We start from the raw sequence: 19,005 nt of genomic DNA on the forward strand, positions 1-19,005 counted from the left end.
GAGCAGTCTTTTGTCGGCCCACATTGCAATGTTATTTATTGCAAATAACTTGTTAGATATCAAATGATTTATGAAATACTATAATAAGCAATGACATTATAAGAAAAAAAGGTATAGATAGATTAGTTATTAAGTCTAATGGACTGTAGTTGTAATCAACTACAGGTGTCTCTTTCACTCACGATAATTGAATCATGCTATCTCATCTAATCGTATGTGCGTTAGTGTGCCGTGTTTGAAGATCGATTGTTGTGTTAGTAGTTAACCAATCTTCACTTTTTGACGTGACAACGTCTTGTAATTCGATAGAGCCGCCTGCACGCACGAAAAAACATGACTCATGCGGCGTTACCTCACTCTGAGGCGTTCCGTGTAAGGCTTGAAGTGCAAGCGAGAGCGCGGAAGGAGCGACAGAGAAGCACAATCGGACATTGTCACGTTCAACTATCGTCAGTAAACCGACTTTACAGACAACCAATTTTTTTACTTATAATATCATCAATGGTAGGGAGAAATAAAACCACATTTATGTACTGGACATTTGTATTTCTTATCCACAACTCAAATATATCACTAGGGATATAACTATATGCTATATTTACAAAATATAAACCAGTTACAATTTTTGATAGAACATAGAGATCAAATACAATATTTACTTATTGCAATCTTTTATATAATAATAACCACACTTTAAATTTAACTGCTGACTGTTATTTTAACAATTACAAAAATATGATTTCTTTGTGTATATTGTTTTATTTTAAAGTATAGTCACTGAGAATCGATATGAAGAACTATAACTACTGTTACAGTCATTGAGAAACTATTACAGTTACAGTACGGATTTTTGAAATAAAAATAGATATTAAATTATATGTGATTATTTTTATAGTATTTAAATATTTATGTAGTTCATATAGATTCTCGATGTCATTACATTTGATAATCTAATATATATTATAAAGGCGAAAGTTTGTAAGGATGTATGGATGTATGGATGTTTGTTACTATTTCACGTAAAAACTACTGAACCGATTACAAAGAAATTTAGCACACATATAGAGGGTAACTTGGATTAACACATAGGATAGTTTTTATCCCGGAAATCCCACGGGAACGGGAACTATGCGGGTTTTCCTTTGCAAACGCGGGCGAAGCCGCGGGCGGAAATCTAGTTTATTATAACACACAAAATATTGTCCTGCCTTGCTTTTTGCTATTTTTTTTTTATATAAGTATACCATATAAATGAAATCACATAGATTTCTCATATATATTTATGTAGTTTTATAACAAGCAAATATTCAAACAGTACTACCAACTTAAAAATAATATACGTAAAATTGCATTTAACTGACTTTAAACTAAAAAAAACATATATACGTAGGAAATATATTAAAATCACTGGGTTTATATAAATGAATATAAATATAAAACAGTCAGCTAACCTCAATATGGCGTCCACTAATAATCTAGCACGCTACAATTTATACCTTAAATATAATACGTTAGAATTTAGATTTGTGTAGCAAAATACTTTTCCTTTTAAATAAACGAAGATATAGAGTAGGTACGTAACTTTTAATATATTATATCTTCTTTTATATTATTTTTTTTATCAATTTTAAGAATAATTGACATATATTTACACAGAACTAACCTTGCCTATTTTTTCAGAGTTTAAAAAAGGATTCCCTTACTTATAAAATGTATGTATTTTGCCCGAATCGGTCCAGCCGTTAATGCATTACTTATTGACAAATTTAAATATCTTATATATTTTCACATTAATAGGAATTACACCTATGCCTTATGGAGGGTTATATTTTGAGTGAATACCTATGTATAAATGTTATTTTTTGGCACACTCATACAATTTTATCTACGACTCTAACTTCAAAAAAATGGCGCCAAATTATAAATGTTGTTCTTATTTTGAACAATTAACTTTTTTTATCAAGTATGCCTATTCACTGAATACGTACATTTTGGATATATTTTTTCAATTAATAGCTACACTCTATATCTACGTTATATATATTTTTAACAATACAAATGACAACGTTTTGAGAAGTTACTATATTATAAAAAATCTACATTTTTGTAACTACAAACCTTTAGAATTACTATTTTTCGTGATATAAAAATAAGAGAAACAACAATTTTACCATAGCCCTTACACTTAACCAATATATTTAGAAGCTACGTAATTTAATTTCTTAATTCTTTAAAAAATATAATAATTTCTCATACATCTTATATATAAAAATGAATCGCAAAATGTGTTGGTAAGCGCATAACTCGAGAACGGCTGAACCGATTTCGATAATTCTTTTTTTATTATATTCCTTGAAATACGAGGATGGTTTTTACGTAGAGAAAACGTAAATATGTACCACGGGCGAAGCCGGGGCGGACCGCTAGTTTTTAATAAACAGAATCAAGGATGTTACTATGTCAATATTTCGTCTATAGAGACTTTATTTAAAAAATTAAAATAAAAAAGCGGGAATACAGACTAAATATATCTTATTGGAATCATAACATCGATAGATGATGATGAAATAAATAAATATTTTGCATGTATGACCATAATTATATGTGCAAAATTGACAAGTAAATAAAAAAAGTCTATTTATTATAAATATTTTTTATTATATGTACGGACATGCTACTATGAATTAACAAAATATAATTTTCCAACACAATAAGACTAGTTTGAGTTCCGTTTTTATTATTATTATGAAGTTATCCCAAAGTTAAGCATTTGGTTAAAATTTTGCTTTTTTTTTGTCAAAATAGTCTTATTGCTTTCTGCTGATTTTTTATAAACTTAAAGTGTTTCTTCACATAAAGTATGAAATTGACATAAACATGTATGTACATTTTGGAATAATTCAAAGTTTATTTTATAATATTTCAAGGTTCTTACCCAGTAATTTCTACGCTACAATCACACTTTTAAATAAATTAATTCAAACTTATTTTTTGTGTTTTTTTTCTCTTTTATACGTATATATCTGTTACGTAAATCTCTTTGGCACTGATTTTGTGATATCGTTTGAACTATCGATGTTAAAAAATAACTTTTTATGCACTAAAATTGACAAGTAAACATAGAATGAAGAAATTATATTTGCTTGATAAACAAAAAACGTTTACATAATGTAAATTTATCGTGCCATTTTAGTGTTAATTAAAAATAAAAAAAAATCGACGGATTATACGAAAAAATCGCGATTTAAATCCGTCAAATTATTTCTAATTATGTTTGCCGGTTCTTTTTCAATAAAGTGTGAAAGACAAGTGAAATAATTTTAAAAAATCACATTTCTTCTCCATTAATGTTTCCCGCCAAAACGGCAACACAATAAATACTTTTACACCCGCTATATCTTAAGCCATATTATTGTGACATTTGATATGCTAAGTTTTCCATTTTAACCAATGTCCATACAAAAAAAAAAATGTTTTTTTTTCCACTAAATTTGGCAAATTTTGACAGTCTTAATATCCGATAGAAAGAGAAAACACTATCACAATCACTTTGTACTGCTCCGAATAACGTATCGGTATGTATCGTTATTTTTCCGGTATTTCCATTGTAGTAACGTTATTTTAAACCGTTATTTTCTTGTTATAACGTTATTGTTTTATCCAATTGTTGATGGGTAACTATAGATTCTTTACGGTGTTCAAATGCTCATATATTTCATGTGATATATTTGGCACTTTTTCTGCACCAAGTTTCTTGTTGATTTTACACCAGGCCTCACTTCGAATACTTGGAAAAACCATTAATTTGGATAAATAATTAAATAATCCAAAGTATTATAAAGTTTCCAAGTATAAACTTGAACAATCCATCAATTCTTTATTACTTAGTCAAACTTTATTCATCACATAACTCCGTTACATTTAGGCCGTTACAACGAATCTATAGTTATCACTGTTACACAACGTTAGATAACCGTTATATAACGTCACATAACAGTTATATAACGGTTCGTTACCGGTATCTCATTTGTTCCCCTCGCCCTTGAGCGCCTGTTCCAGAACGTTCTTCGAAGCAATTTCGACTGTAACAGTTTTGCTTATGGTCGATAGTTGCGTGTCGTTCGTTGAGGGGGCGTCCAGTGGTTCTGTTATAATGCGTATCGATGCGACTCTAGCGCGACGGTACGCTGATAGTGTGTTGATGCCCAGGTACCTGTAAGAAAATAATTTATATTAAATACTATTGGAGATGTTATAGTATGAAGTGGAATGTGACTTGGCTTTTAACATTTCTGCCTATTGTGAATTTTTCACTTTTTTATATATTATGTCGCTTGGCATCTAAGCTGAGTAGAATATGTCCGAGCACGACATGCATATGAACACGGTCTCGTTCGATATACAAAAGTGTCTGAGCCATCCTATCTACTTACAAAAAAAGTATCCCTTACCTTGTCACTAAATGAATCGACAACTGGCCGCAAACACACTGCTATTCTAAATAAAAAAAAGTCACCAGTTACCTTACCACACCTGGCCGCAAACACACTGCCATTCTAAATAAAAAAAAAACCACCCAGCAGCGCTGACGTTCTAAATTTAAAAATAAAAAAAGCAACCACTCACCTAGCGGCCACATAACATATGAGCAGCGCGCCGCCCGTGCCCAGTACGCGCGCGACCGGCGACGAGTACACCTGCACCAGCGCCCACGCGAACATGCCCGAGCACGACATGCATATGAACGCGAGCAGCGTGCGCAGCGCGTGCAGGCACGTGAACCCGCGCTCCCATAGTAGTCTGCGAAAGATATTACAGATTACATATACATATATAAAATTCTTTCTTGGACACATTATATCAAACATAAGGCTACTCGTGTAACAGTATTTAAAAATATGTTATCATATAGAAACGAAGAACTTTACCTGTTAGTTTCTTCCACATGATAAGGTGTGTTGCACACTTTGCACTTCATGCAATCGGGAGTACCATAACTCTGTAACAGGAAATTAATAAAAATAAATTTAGGTTTTAAAACAATAAAACAGTTGATGTGTGTGTTGATTGTACATTTGTGATGAGAAAATAAATAAATTTAATTTAATTTAATAAAACAGTTGAGACGTTAAAATAAATTGTGTTCATTGAAACATAAAATAAATCTATACAATATACATACATAAAAAAATCTTTAGAACCACGGGTCCGATTTGAAAATTTATTTCACTGTTAGTCCATTTTTTATCGATGAAGGTTATAAGCTTATACATAATCACGGTAAGACCAATACGGGTGGAAGCAATGCCGGTACAAAATTCACCTCTATGAGCCACCGCTTGAGGCAGTCATGGTGCACGGCGGCCACGTCCCCGGTGCAGCGGCACGGCCGGATCAGCGGCTCAGCGCGGGCGCCGTCGTAGCATATCCAGCAGTCGCGGCCGGAGCCAACGCTGCCTACTAGCGAGTCGGTTTCTACGTTCTGTTGAAAAAATATTGGTTGTCTGTAAAGTCGGTTGAACGTGACAACGTCCGATTGTGCTTCTTTGTCGCTCGTTCCGCGCTCTCGCTCGCACTTCAAGCCTTACATGGAACGCCTCAGAGCGAGGTAACGTCGCATGAGTCATGTTTTTTCGTGCGTGCAGCCGGCTCTATCGAATTATAAGACGTTGTCATATCAAAATTAAGGCTTTAAACAAACTGGACATTGGAAAGTCAATAGGGTATAAATATTCACATTCTCGGCCTTTTGGCTAAGAAGTCTATGAGAGTCGAGTATATAGGGATAGGATAGTAAACACTACTAAAACAGTAAAACAGGTACTAAATATACTGTATTCACATGTTCGTCCATGAGAGTCTGATTTAAGGAGAAGTTAGCAGGGATTTAACAAACTGTATTAACGTTATGTGATGAAAAATATGAAACAAAACCTTCAAGATGGGAAGGAAAAATTTGGCAGAAATAGCAATTTTTTTATATACAAGAAGGTTCTTAAAAATATAGGACCAAATTGAACCTTAATATACCCTGATTATTGAAATGTTTCCAGAAAGTTACAGAACACAACACTTACCGAACGCACTTTAGAAGTCAATCCCTGTATAGCATGCTGGGGCTTCTGATATAAGAACGACACGTAAAGAATACGCCAAATCGAGAACCAATTCCTTGCAGCCATAAACAGATTGTATTTCTGTTTCCATGTCATTCTAGATATATCCAATATGGTAACATCGAGCTGGGAATAGGGATAAAATAGATCTTATTGCATGGTAATATGAGCCATATTGGCAAAAATTGATAAGCACGAAGCAATTTGCTTCACGTGACATCAATGAAGCGTTTTACCCAAATTTGAAGGTTCATATTTGATGAAAATGAGAAGAATTTTTATATTTCTTTGACGTTGTATTGTCAAGCGATATGAATAATGTGAAACATTTATGAATTTGAACATGGAAAAATAGGTGTCTTAGACCCATTACAGACGAAATATTTGACACCCATGGACCAACCTTTAGTATACAAAACAGAAAGCAAAGCATAAAAGCTGTGAAGACATAAAATTAAATCCCACAAAAAACTGACACTGAAATACTTATCATCTAAAAAAGGATGTGGCATATTTTTAAAATGCTGAACTTTTCAGTTACAAAAAAAAGGTTTCATTTGATCCTATTGGTCTTAGGATGAACTAGTTTGGCCTAGGCTATACCAGTTCATCCGATCGTGTATAGAACGAACTATTTTATCCTAGGCAAAACTGGTTTGTCCAAATCGGGTTTGGCCGGTAACATATACACTGAGGTGACGGTGGTCCACTATAAACTACTTCCTCCGCTCACCTTGGTTTCCCCGAGGGCGCTGGGCGCGAGCAGGTCCGCGAGGCGCGCCTCGTCGAGCTGCCGCGCGAGCAGGCGCCGCGGGTTGAGGATCCACAGCCGCTCGGGCGCCATGCAGTTCCACAGCACGCACGGGAACCATAGCGTGACGCCGATCTCGGCGAGGCGGAACACTACGTCGTGCCAGTTGCGCGACACCACCGGCACTCTGGGTATAACAGATTATTAACGTTGAGCATGTTTGATATCCATCCGTCTTACGCTTTTTCGATCAGGTCACGTGTCCTGACGCGAGTTTAAGATTTTATACCCATTACAGAAAAAATGCTCAACACCGCCTAAGAAGTTTTCACTTCACAAACGTTTTAAAAATCTATATAATGCTCTTCTAACTAGCAGTAGCTGAAATTACGACGGCGACGGCCCTCGCAAATTTCCTAACGTTTACACGACAAACATGAGTCTTTAAAACTGAAGTTAGATATTCTATTCTCTCAAAGAAGCATTATTTATTATTCTTATTAACGCCCAAAAGCGTCACCAAAATTAGTACGACATTTCGTCATTTATTATTTATTAGATTTCCGCCCGCGGCTTCGGAAAACGGAAAACCCGCATAGTTCCCGTGGGATTTCCAGGATAAAACCTATCCTATGTGTTAATCCAAGTTACCCTCTATATGTGTGCTAAATTTCATTGTAATCGATTCAGTAGAATTTGCGTGAAAGAGTAACAAACACACGTCACACATATCCTCACATTATATTACATATTTGATTTTAATCATACGTTATCGTTTTAGCCTGTCATAAAATATTGCCTTTTCAAAACTTTTTCACCGCTAAAAGTCTAAAAACATAACATAACCAAAGATCAATGTACACTGTGTTTGCATTTGTTTTACACCTACCTAATTATTTTGTAAATAATACATACACCGAATGAACACCAGTATTTACCATTTTTTTCTAAAATTTACTATGGTCATTTGACCATAGTAAATTACTGAATCCACTGCTAACCCCATATCAAAACTCTGTACACGAATCTGGCTAAGTGAAGAAAATAATATTTGCCATATTTATATAAAAGGCCACTGATGATCTTTATTTAAAAAGGACTAAGAAACGCAAACATAAGGCACAAAGATTTAGATTTTTAATCGTCTAGTCAGAAACATCATACAAATACCACAATTAGTTCAAAAATATACCATAAATCAATTCTAAAAGAGTCCAAAATTGGAAGGACATGATATTATTACATACTAGCTTTCCGCCCGCGGCTTCGCCCGCGTTTTCAAAGAAAAACCCGTTCCCGTAGGATTTCCGAGATAAAACCTATCCTATGTCCTTTCTCGGGTATCAAAATATCTCTATACCAAATTGGTTCAGTAGTTAAGGCGTGATTGAGTAACAGACAGACAGAGTTACTTTCGCATTTATAATATTAGTATGGATTATTTAGATCATACACGCTAATTGTATTCATAAGTTAGATGACGTTATCAATATATTGTCTTCCAAAGATTTAATTCGATTAAGAAGACTATACCAAGATAAAATATAATGTACAAACAGCAAGAAATGGCAGACTAATGATAATTTATTGGGAAAACAAACTTTTTATTTTAGGTGATTTAACTTGGAAGATTTAATCGGTTGTTTTAAAAGTTATACGTTATGTAGGAATACCTATTTTATAACGAAAATGATTCCTCTACTTTGACAAATACGGAATCCGTAAATATAGAGGAAACATATATTATGTAAAATGTTGAAACAAACAGTGAAGACGCGTTGAGAGTAAAATTTCAAGGTCATGGCACCGTCACGTCATGGAGTAAGGCGAAGATTTTGGAAGTTTCACTTCTGACACGTGAGCTCGGCACACACGCTCTATTTTATTGTTGGATAGTGGTTTTAGGCTTAGTAATTAAAGATGTGCGTAATATTTTAACAGCATTAAACAATAGTGTTATGTGTTAATGTGTAAGGATCACCTCATAAGGTGTATCCATCATTTTTTTTTTGGGACAATTTTCACACACGGCACGATCTGATACTATACTAAGCTTTCGCTTGTGTTATGGAAACCAGATGGCTGATAAACATACATATATAATTTTAAATAAATACTCATATAGATAATTAACACCCAGACACAGAGCAAACATCTATGTTCATCACACAAATATTAGACCCGGGTGGGGATCAAACCCACGACCTCTGGCATGGAAGGCAGGGCCATTACCAACCAAGCCAACCGGCCAGTGATTGAATGCCTTCTATCAATATAGTATTATACATTTAGAAATTAGTCGAGTCTCCCCGTGACCACGCTCGCTGTAAAGTGTTCGAAACGTTGGGAAAATAATAGAATGAATAAATCGCGTTTGAAATCCGTTAAAAAGTCTTTAATTTCTAAATTCTATCAATATGTCGAGTTATACGCGGCTAATACAACTCACTTGGCCTTCCAGAACTCGCTGAGCGTCTCGCTGGCGAGGAAGCCCACGATGAGTATGAGCATGAGCGCCTGGCTGATGAGGCCGAGCCGCGACTGGTGCAGCTGCGAGTGGTTCACCGAGCGCGGGTCCACGCTGCCGTCGTACTGCGCCAGGTCCGTTTGCACACCCTATACCAAAAAAAAACAAAAAAATTGGTTGTCTGTAAGGTCGGTTTACTGACGATAGTTGAACGTGGCAACGGCCTATTGTGCTTCTTTGTCGCTCGTTCCGCGCTCTCGCTTGCACTTCAAGCCTTACATGGAACACCTGAGAGCGAGGTAACGCCGCATGAGTCATGTTTTTTCGTGCGTGCAGCCGGCTATATCGAATTAAAAGACGTTGTCACGTCAAAAATATTTATTCAGTAACAAATATGTTTACAATTATGTATATCAGTCATTAAGGCATCCTTTTAAGCATTAATTGCTTGTGTTAGAACATCTCGCTCTTCCTAGAGTACATTACCATTTATTGTTACACGAATAACATTTTCTTCAATAAAGTAAAAAGTGATATAAAGATAAATATGTAAAAACTATTCAGATATATTATAAGGAACAGAACAGGTGTGTATCTTTGTGTGTGTGTGTGTGTGTGTTATGTGTATATATTATATACCAATAAATCCATACTAATATTATAAATGCGAAAGTAACTCTGTCTGTCTGTCTGTTACTCAATAACGCCTTAACTACTGAACCAATTTGTATGAAATTTGGTATGGAGATATTTTGATACCCGAGAAAGGATATAGGCTACTTTTTACCCCGGGAAATAGGATAGGTTTTATCCCGGAAATCCCACGGGAACGAGAACTATGCGGGTTTTTCTTTGACTGCGCAGGCGAAGCTGCGGGTGGAAATCTAGTAATAAATAAATAAATAAAATCTTTATTTCAATTCATACATTAATTTGTCACATTGGATTGAGGTTCAGGCCCCCTTACTAGATATACCAATGTAAATCATTATTTAGACTTGGTTTATGTTCACATTAACATAGTCACATACGCCTTCCAACACCCAAAACATGCACATGCACGCACTCACACAAGAAATCATAGCACGCAATCACGCACACAAGCAATGACTTACACGCAAGCACGCATGCACGCACGCACACCCACTCATCTCCCCCCCACACACATTTATGTATCTACGAACACTCACACACACAAACTCACACACGCACCTGTTTGACGAGCGTGTCCTGCACATCGTCGCCGTCGGCCGCGGACGAGGGTCCCGGCCGCGGTGTGATTATTGTGCACACTTTCGTCTCGCGCAAGAACTCGCCGCGAAGCTAAAACAAATGTTGTAAACGTGAAAATTTATAAGGTATGTTTTTCTTAAGCCTCGTAATTCTTGGTAAAGATTTACTGAACGACTATTGATCGCCTATTGACTATTGATCGCATGAAAATTGCTGGATATATACTGGAAATGCAACTACAGCAGGCTGCACACAGTGCTCCCTGCTGGTAGTATGTACCGCAGTGTAATTTTTTTACAAGGCTTTAGATAGATAGAGAGCTGATGACTTTTTTGCATAGATAAAAACGAGACTAACATAATATGGGCATGGTAGTACTTGAATTACTCGGGTACCTACAGCTAAATTTTATCAAACCAAAACAAACTAAAGTTGTAAGCTTTTGTACAAGAGTGATGCTTGAATTGTTTTTTATTTTCAAACATTTCATCAGATTCTATCTTTTCGATTACATCGTTAATTAATCTCAATCAACTTTACCAATGACAATTACAAAATAACACCGTTTTTCCTTAAAAACCCCATTACGACTTCCTTAATGCTTACAAACCAGAATTCAAAGTCCATACAAATTCCGATAATTAATTTTATAGGCTTAAGTAATTAAAGATGTGCGTAGTTTTTTAAGAGCATCAAACAATAGAGCGTTATAACACAAGTTAATGTGTAAGGTTCTCCTCATAAGGTGTAATGGTCCATCATTGATTTCCTTCTATCATTGTGTAATCTATAATTATTAAGTGTTACCATGTTTTTTCCGATTAAGAACGTAGGCGGTAAAAACTTATTATCCTTGTGACATAAATTATAAATATACATACTGTTCTATTCTATAGTGAATAAAAATAAGATAAGTTATTCCTGCTAATTTCTTAAAATTTTATGAGACTACTGATATAGAGATTACAAAGAATTAAAGTCATATTAATTATCAAATCTTACAGCAATTAAACTACTAAAGAATAAAATTTATAACTATCTATGTAGTATTTATAAATATAACATACCTTAAAGTATACTTCGACGCCATAAATCAGGAAGAAAACAACCACAACGAACAACAAAACCGCGTAGCATCCGTTGAATACGTGCTGATAGAAACTCTGCAACAAGAGAAACCAAATATTAATAGCGCGCCTTCGCTTCGCTTCGCATAATTGTAATGATAGAAAGGAATAATTCATAAATAGACTTGTCTCTACTCTAGTCTACTTCTAATAAAGGATAAGATCTTCTTTCTAAGAAGAGTTTATTCTTTAGTCATATTTCTTCTTACACTATTTTCACGTAAATCCAAGCTTTAGGAAATAAGACTATCCCTTAATCTTAACACGTATTTTTTAATAAGGTATCATAGTATAGACCGGACTCTCAGTGGAGTTTCGTTTGCAAAAATCGCGGACCTCAATCTGACTTCTGATATATATTGTATAGATCCCAGACATCCTATAGACAGATGTTGCCAACCAGTTTTGTGGTCCCCCTGCCCGCACCCCGGTAATTAAATATGGCATACAAAGAAAAAAATAAAAATTTCCAAAACATGCCGTGTGGGGTATCAAATGAAAGAGCTTATTGAGTAGATCACGAATATATAGCATACTATATACATTTCTTACACTTTCTCTAAGATTTTTTAGAAAATTTACGAAAATGGTCCATTTTTGAGTTAACTTTAAACCACTATAGATTGAAAACTCATGAATATATTTTTTAAATTATTATTTTAAATAATTAACAATAGTCCATTGTTTACGATTCAATATTTCGTACAGTGAAATAGTTGCATGGGGGAGTGGGGGGAGCATTCAAAGATGGCGAGTATATTTTCAAGTTCATATAGTATATAGTTATTTTCATCAAATCCACCACATAGCTCACTTATATTATATTACGAACTATTGAATCATAAACAATGGACTATTGTTAATTATTTAAAGTAATAATTTAAAAAATATATTCATGAGTTTTCAATCTATAGTGGTTTAAAGTTAACTCAAAAATGGACCATTTTCGTAAATTTTCTAAAAAATCTTAGAGAAAGTGTAAGAAATGTATATAGTATGCTATATATTCGTGATCTACTCAATAAGCTCTTTCATTTGATACCCCACACGGCATGTTTTGGAAATTTTTATTTTTTTCTTTGTATGCCATATTTAATTACCGGGGTGCGGGCAGGGGGACCACAAAACTGGTTGGCAACATCTGTCTATAGGATGTCTGGGACCTATATAATATATATCAGAAGTCAGATTTAGGTCCGCTATTTTTGCAAACGAACATCTCCTTGGAGCCTGCTCTAGTAGGGAAAATCATAATTACCTAGGTCTTGAATATATTCGAGAACCGACCGACACATCATCAACACAAACCAACCAATTTGTTAATACTGTTACAACTATACCAAGTTATTATAAATTGCTGATTATCTTGCAATCAAACGACACATAAACATTAAACAAACGCTTAAATTATTCATGAAGGTACATTATCATTTGCCGTGAGTCAATATTGGCACTTTTCTTTTCTTTGTTTTCGCAAGGTTATAGGAATGTTCAAGTTTAGGATAGACAAAAAATGCTTAGAAAGACAAGCTACAACGGATATCGATAATGATCCGAAAATATGTATTAAAACAGAACAATCTATGATGTCTCGTTTTCGAATCCCTAATAACAATGCAAAGAAGATATTTCAGAAAACTTTACCACAACAGACTAATTCTAAATTTTTTATCTCTTTTTCATTGCTGATTTTCCTTGAGTTTTACTTATATCCGAAAATAATTTTATTCGAATGTTTATATGTACTCTACTTGCAGAGAATTCCTTTCCTAACCGGAAAGTCAAAACTGGCGCAAGATTTCATCTAAAAAACTAATAGTATTTAGCCAAATGGCTGATAAAAACGCGCACAAGGACATTTAAAAGGACTCAAATAGACGATCGCAATTGGTCACACCCACGCGGTCGTTTTGCTTTTAGAGTTAATCATTCTATTTATTCCTAAATAGAAGTACGTATTGTGGTTACAATTTTAAAACGCAATTGTTTCCACCTCTAACTGTTAACTACTATTGGTATAATCGAATTTTATGATGAAAACTTGTCAACATTATCAACAGAAGTATGGTTTAATTAACATTCCGTTATTAAAAACGCTATACGGAAATAGTGAATACCGACAGTAAGGACATATTCTTATGGATCTAGAGATCAAGGACAGCGATGAAGAAAGTCCATTGAAAATGAAACCCTTTATTTGTGGAAGTAGTAAGAAAAGTCAGTGCCTAATATGTATTACTGATCCCTAGAAAATTAATATCCCAATCATCATATATGCTTTGTAGCATTACTATCACCTAAATATAATGCTAATTTCAACGATACTAATAAATATTTAGTACTATCGTAATCATACTTTATTGGACGGATAAGTTTTATCCAAGCATTGAAAAATAGGCCCTAAATATGAAAATTGGCATTTGTTTTTTAACCTTATCAGTCAATCAATTACACATTTGCTTAATACATGTAAACAAACATTAATTTACTATTAAACAACAATAAACTAATTTAGTTTTGTGTCAACTGACCGAGTTTAATAATGTTCTATCTTATCTAGATTCTATAATTAAGGCTTTTTCCACTTACTAATCACTAATCAGACTTAAGGGGGCGCATAAAGCAAAATAACCAATCTTCTATTAGATGATACGTGTAATATGCAAGACCAAATCTAAAAAATAAAATATATATCAAACTAGATGATATGTTCAACGATTCTGTTTAATCAAAAACATAAAATATTAAAATTTACTCGATAAAAAAAAATCACCAAGTTAGCTCTAATTTTCACACTTTTACGTTTTCTACTTGACATGGTAATACTTATTATGATTTTTTTTTCATAAACAATTATATTAAAACATTTGCAAGATATTTGTCAGAGCATTTTGTGTAATTACTTTTAGTTTTGGTTTTATCTGCGATAAACCACTTTTGGCGCTCTTTTTTTCTCGAGATAAACGTTTGATTTTGTCACGATAAAAGTGGTTTATCCAAAATCGTCGCCTTTAACTCCATGGAGTGACGGTATTGCCATGATGCGACCTGGAAATTTTACTCTCAACGGGCCTAAAGAAGTTTCACTTCAAAGCTAAAATACAAGAACATACCTTCTTCTCAGCAGATGTATCAGCCACGTTAATAGTCAGCACTTCGGCGAAGAGAAGCGAATAGATGATCACGTTGAATGTGACGAATGCAAGGAAAGACTTGGAGAGGAACCGCTGCCTCTCCCATCGAACGTCGCGGAGATGGAATACCTGGGGGAAAAAACATTTTTGTTCCAATAAATAAAGAAATTTGGATACAGTTTTTGGCATATAACAATCACTATAATCAACACGAAGTCGTAATACAAAAGGCAATAGATACTTATATACTAGACTAGCTTTTAAGCCGCGGCTGCGCACGCGTAGTCATAGAAAATTACATGGGAATAAGATGTTTCATAGCATGTCAAGCTTCTAAACTGTCCAGAGACAATAACATAACTATATAAATATTAATTCACTCAATTTCGACAAAAAGACAAACAAACACACTTTTGCTTTTTAATATTAGTAAGGATAGTATAGTTTTGGGAAGATTTTATAACACGTACGTTTCTGTATAGGTACTCAAAATTTTTCAATATCAGAATCTTTATATTCCTTCCTTATTTATAACTAGCTTTCCGCCCGCGGCGTCGCCCGCGTTTTCAAAGAAAAACCCGTTCCCGTAGGATTTCCGGGATAAAACCTATCCTATGTCCTTTCTCGGGTATCAAAATATCTCTATACCAAATTTCATGAAAATTGGTTCAGTAGTTAAGGCGTGATTGAGTAACAGACAGACAGACAGAGTTACTTTCGCATTTATAATATTATAGTATGGATTGTTCAAATCAAATTCAAAATCCCCGTATTTCTTCAACTGATATACAAAATTGTTAACTACCAATGAATTACCTACCTAACACTTCGTCGTTATTTTCACTACCGTATAGTGTACACAACACCCACCGCGTAGACACAATAATCCGAAGTGGTATGTTTCCTTTGTAACATGTGCTACTGTATACCGTCAAATGTGGCTACTTGACCTTTACTTGGCAACTTGACCACACCTTCCGTTTAACAACAAAATATCAAATTTTGTAGAATTGAAAGCAAATTGACCTAACGTATCGATGTTGGTAGGTTCTTAAAATATTAATTGGCAACATATTTTAATTTTAAAGCGGTAACGCTGTTGGTTCTCGCAATATAACGTATCGAAGTGTGACTGTAACTAAGGATCTTTTGCCGGTGTCAGTATTATTATGTTTGTAGAGCTTAAACTGCACATCTCAGGTGAGTACAGTTTTGATATGTTGTGTAATAAACCCTAGAGATTGATTTTACAGTGGGAACTATCCAATTTTAGGCTCATCTGTCGAAATATTTGCTTGGGCATTGATGCCTCAGGTTAGGTCAAGTTGCCATTGACCGCTGCGTGGCAACTTGACCGACGCCTAGGGTTGACACAAAAAATAACGTGACTGCATTTTTTCCTTTTTTTATCTGTTTCGAGTTTTGCATAGTAAAATCAATAAATTTGCTGCAAATTTCGGACAATCCAGATACTTATACTCTCTTTGATGACAACGATTAAGCATATTTCTAATGAAAAATAAATGTTTCCTTATCTATTAATAAATACCTATAAGTATTAAGTAATATACATATACGTATGTATTAAATTTAGTTTAATAAATAAATAGTTCATTAAAATTTGTGTCTTGTTTGTGACAACCCTATCCGACATGTAATGCTTTGTATGAAATCATTACAAATCCCGTGGCAACTTGACCAGGTAGCCAGAGCCTAACAGTTTATTGTAAAGCTTCGGGCTGCAATATTTAAAAAGTCGAAGAATTAAAAAGTAATAGCAACTTAGCCTAAAACAAGAATGTTAAGCATCTACCTATGAAAACTGATGTGCAAGGTCAAGATACCACATCAGTGTCAACTTGACCTGTATTACGTTTATTTGTAAATAATGTCAGATTCAATACATTTTAAAGAAATACCTAGTAAAAGTGAATGATGAAATCATTCATGACATGAACAAATCATAAAATGTTAATAAAAGTTTAATATAAATAAGTTAGCTAAGAAAAAGTAAAAAAATGTGGTCAAGTAGCCACATTTGACCGGTACATTAAGTAATTACTAATTAGTTGTCAGACGCCTATATTGTTACTAAACAAATATACAAACTGAACTTGTAAATATCATCTACGTCAATTAGACGATAAACAATGAACGATATGTTATCTGTATATTAATACGCAGCCGTCTTCCCTTACGTTTGGTTAATTTAGTGCGTTCTCTCCACGTATCGCTGTGATATATTTATCGTTGTTTTCGTATTATAATTCAGATATTATTTCCAATATGTTTATTGTTTATAGTATGTTTCGATAAGTGCAGTAGAACTCAAGCTAGAGTCGTAGGAGTAAACAACACCACCAAGCGATTAAAACTAGATAGTTTTAGTGAATTATCGAGAAAGCAAACAAAATTACCCAATACAAACTTAACTTAAGTATAAGAAATATTTAAAAGGGATATAGCGAAATATATGGAAATCCTGTTACAAACTTTAAATATGATCACATTTACGTAACAAAACTGAAACCAATGATACCAAAATAATTAACTAGCGTACATGACATCTAATTAGTACATGCGTTCAGAACAATAGTAAACTATACGTACCATTGTTACTATTTAATGTCAATGTTACATACCCCATATACTTCCTATCTAATATATATTATAAAGGCGAAAGTTTGTAAGGATGCATGGATGTATGGATATATGGATGTATGGATGTATGGATGTATGGATGTTTGTTACTCTTTCACGTAAAAACTACTGAACCGATTACAATGAAATTTAGCACACATATAGAGGGTAACTTGGATTAACACATAGGATAGTTTTTATCCCGGAAATCCCACGGGAACGGGAACTATGCGGGTATTCCTTTGCAAACGCGGGCGAAGCCGCGGGCGGAAATCTAGTTATCCTATATAATTATTCAAAGGACAAAAGTATTATCTCTGTTTTAAATTCACTTTTTTGTTCTACCCGTATCTACAACAATCAGTTAATATTTTGACTTTGTTTAACGGTATTACATGCATGTTTATTTTATACACTAGCTGTGCCCCGCGGTTTCACCGGCGTTGCTCCGCTCCTGTTGGTCTTAGGGTGATGATATAATATAGCCTATAACCTTCCTCGATAAATAGGCTATCTAACACCGAAAGAATTTTTCAAATCGGAAAAGCAGTTCCTGAGATTAGCGCGTTCAAACAAACAAACTCTTCAGCTTTATAATATTAAGTATAGATAGTATAGATTTATGGAAATTAGGAATATGTACTTATGTAATATATTTTTATAAAAAACTAGCGGTCCGCCCCGGCTTCGCCCGTGGTACATATTTACGTTTTCTCTACATTAAAACCATCCTCGTACTTCAAGGAATATAATAAAAAAAGAATTATCGAAATCGGTTCAGCCGTTCTCGAGTTATGCGCTTACCAACACATTTTGCGATTCATTTTTATATATAAGAGAAGATGAACAAGTTCCGTGTATGCTTAACATAAAAATACGTAACCACGCAAAACTTCCTTTTTTGTCACTCTCAATACTAATTAATCGTAAAAAATAATAATTATCTTTTTGTTGTTTTGTATACAATCTTCTTAATGCGATGATAACTTATAATCTGTGCTTATAATAAATGTTTTACATATAAACAAGTTCTACATTCAGTAAGTACCAACGCAGTATCACTCACATAACAGACATTTTATTTATTACAATGTTTAGTAAATGCATAAATTATATTCGGATTATGTTAAATTCTCACAGCACCTGTTAAAATCTTGTCAAACAACATAACTTACGCATCATTAATTGCTTTATCTTGAGAAAAATCAAAGTACAAATTCCGGTAGCAGGGAAAACGTACCAAAAATCAAAGTATACAAAAATCCCTACTAATATTATAAATGCGAATAATATTATAAATGCGAAAGTAACTCTGTCTGTCTGTCTGTTACTCAATCACGCCGTAACTACTGAACCAATTTGCATGAAATTTGGTATAGAGATATTTCGATACCCGAGAAAGGACATAGGATAGGTTTTATCCCGGAAATCCTACGGGAACGGGTTTTTCTTTGAAAATGCGGGCGAAGCCGCGGGCGGAAAGCTAGTATCAATATAAACCTTGATATAAGAATAGATTAATATCTAGTTATTAGAT

The 19,005-nt window shown here is 34.1% G+C and overlaps 1 protein-coding gene across 3 annotated transcripts in view; it reads right to left on the reverse strand.

The window, feature by feature from the left end:
* Window positions 1-1,181: 1,181 nt before the first annotated feature.
* LOC149897633 (uncharacterized) overlaps window positions 1,182-19,005 on the reverse strand; it is a 66,566-nt gene continuing 48,742 nt past the window's right edge. For 2 of the 3 annotated variants that reach the window (XM_090116079.1, XM_090116080.1), the window contains exons 5-13: window positions 14,808-14,957; window positions 11,635-11,730; window positions 10,547-10,657; window positions 9,317-9,483; window positions 6,850-7,054; window positions 5,324-5,482; window positions 4,929-4,999; window positions 4,627-4,800; window positions 1,182-4,213 (exon numbers count right to left, since the gene is read on the reverse strand). In XM_090116079.1, coding sequence (XP_089972205.1) covers window positions 4,024-4,213; window positions 4,627-4,800; window positions 4,929-4,999; window positions 5,324-5,482; window positions 6,850-7,054; window positions 9,317-9,483; window positions 10,547-10,657; window positions 11,635-11,730; window positions 14,808-14,957 — 1,323 coding nt within the window. In that variant the 3' untranslated portion in view covers window positions 1,182-4,023. The remainder of the gene's footprint in view (window positions 4,214-4,626; window positions 4,801-4,928; window positions 5,000-5,323; window positions 5,483-6,849; window positions 7,055-9,316; window positions 9,484-10,546; window positions 10,658-11,634; window positions 11,731-14,807; window positions 14,958-19,005) is intronic. The other variant, XR_016458145.1, reaches the window with a different exon arrangement.

Source organism: Colias eurytheme, chromosome 25, assembly GCF_061535395.1.
Source record: "Colias eurytheme isolate Ceu_HAF_F1 chromosome 25, ilColEury1 Martin Lab GWU primary, whole genome shotgun sequence".
NCBI classification, from domain to species: Eukaryota; Metazoa; Arthropoda; class Insecta; order Lepidoptera; family Pieridae; genus Colias; species Colias eurytheme.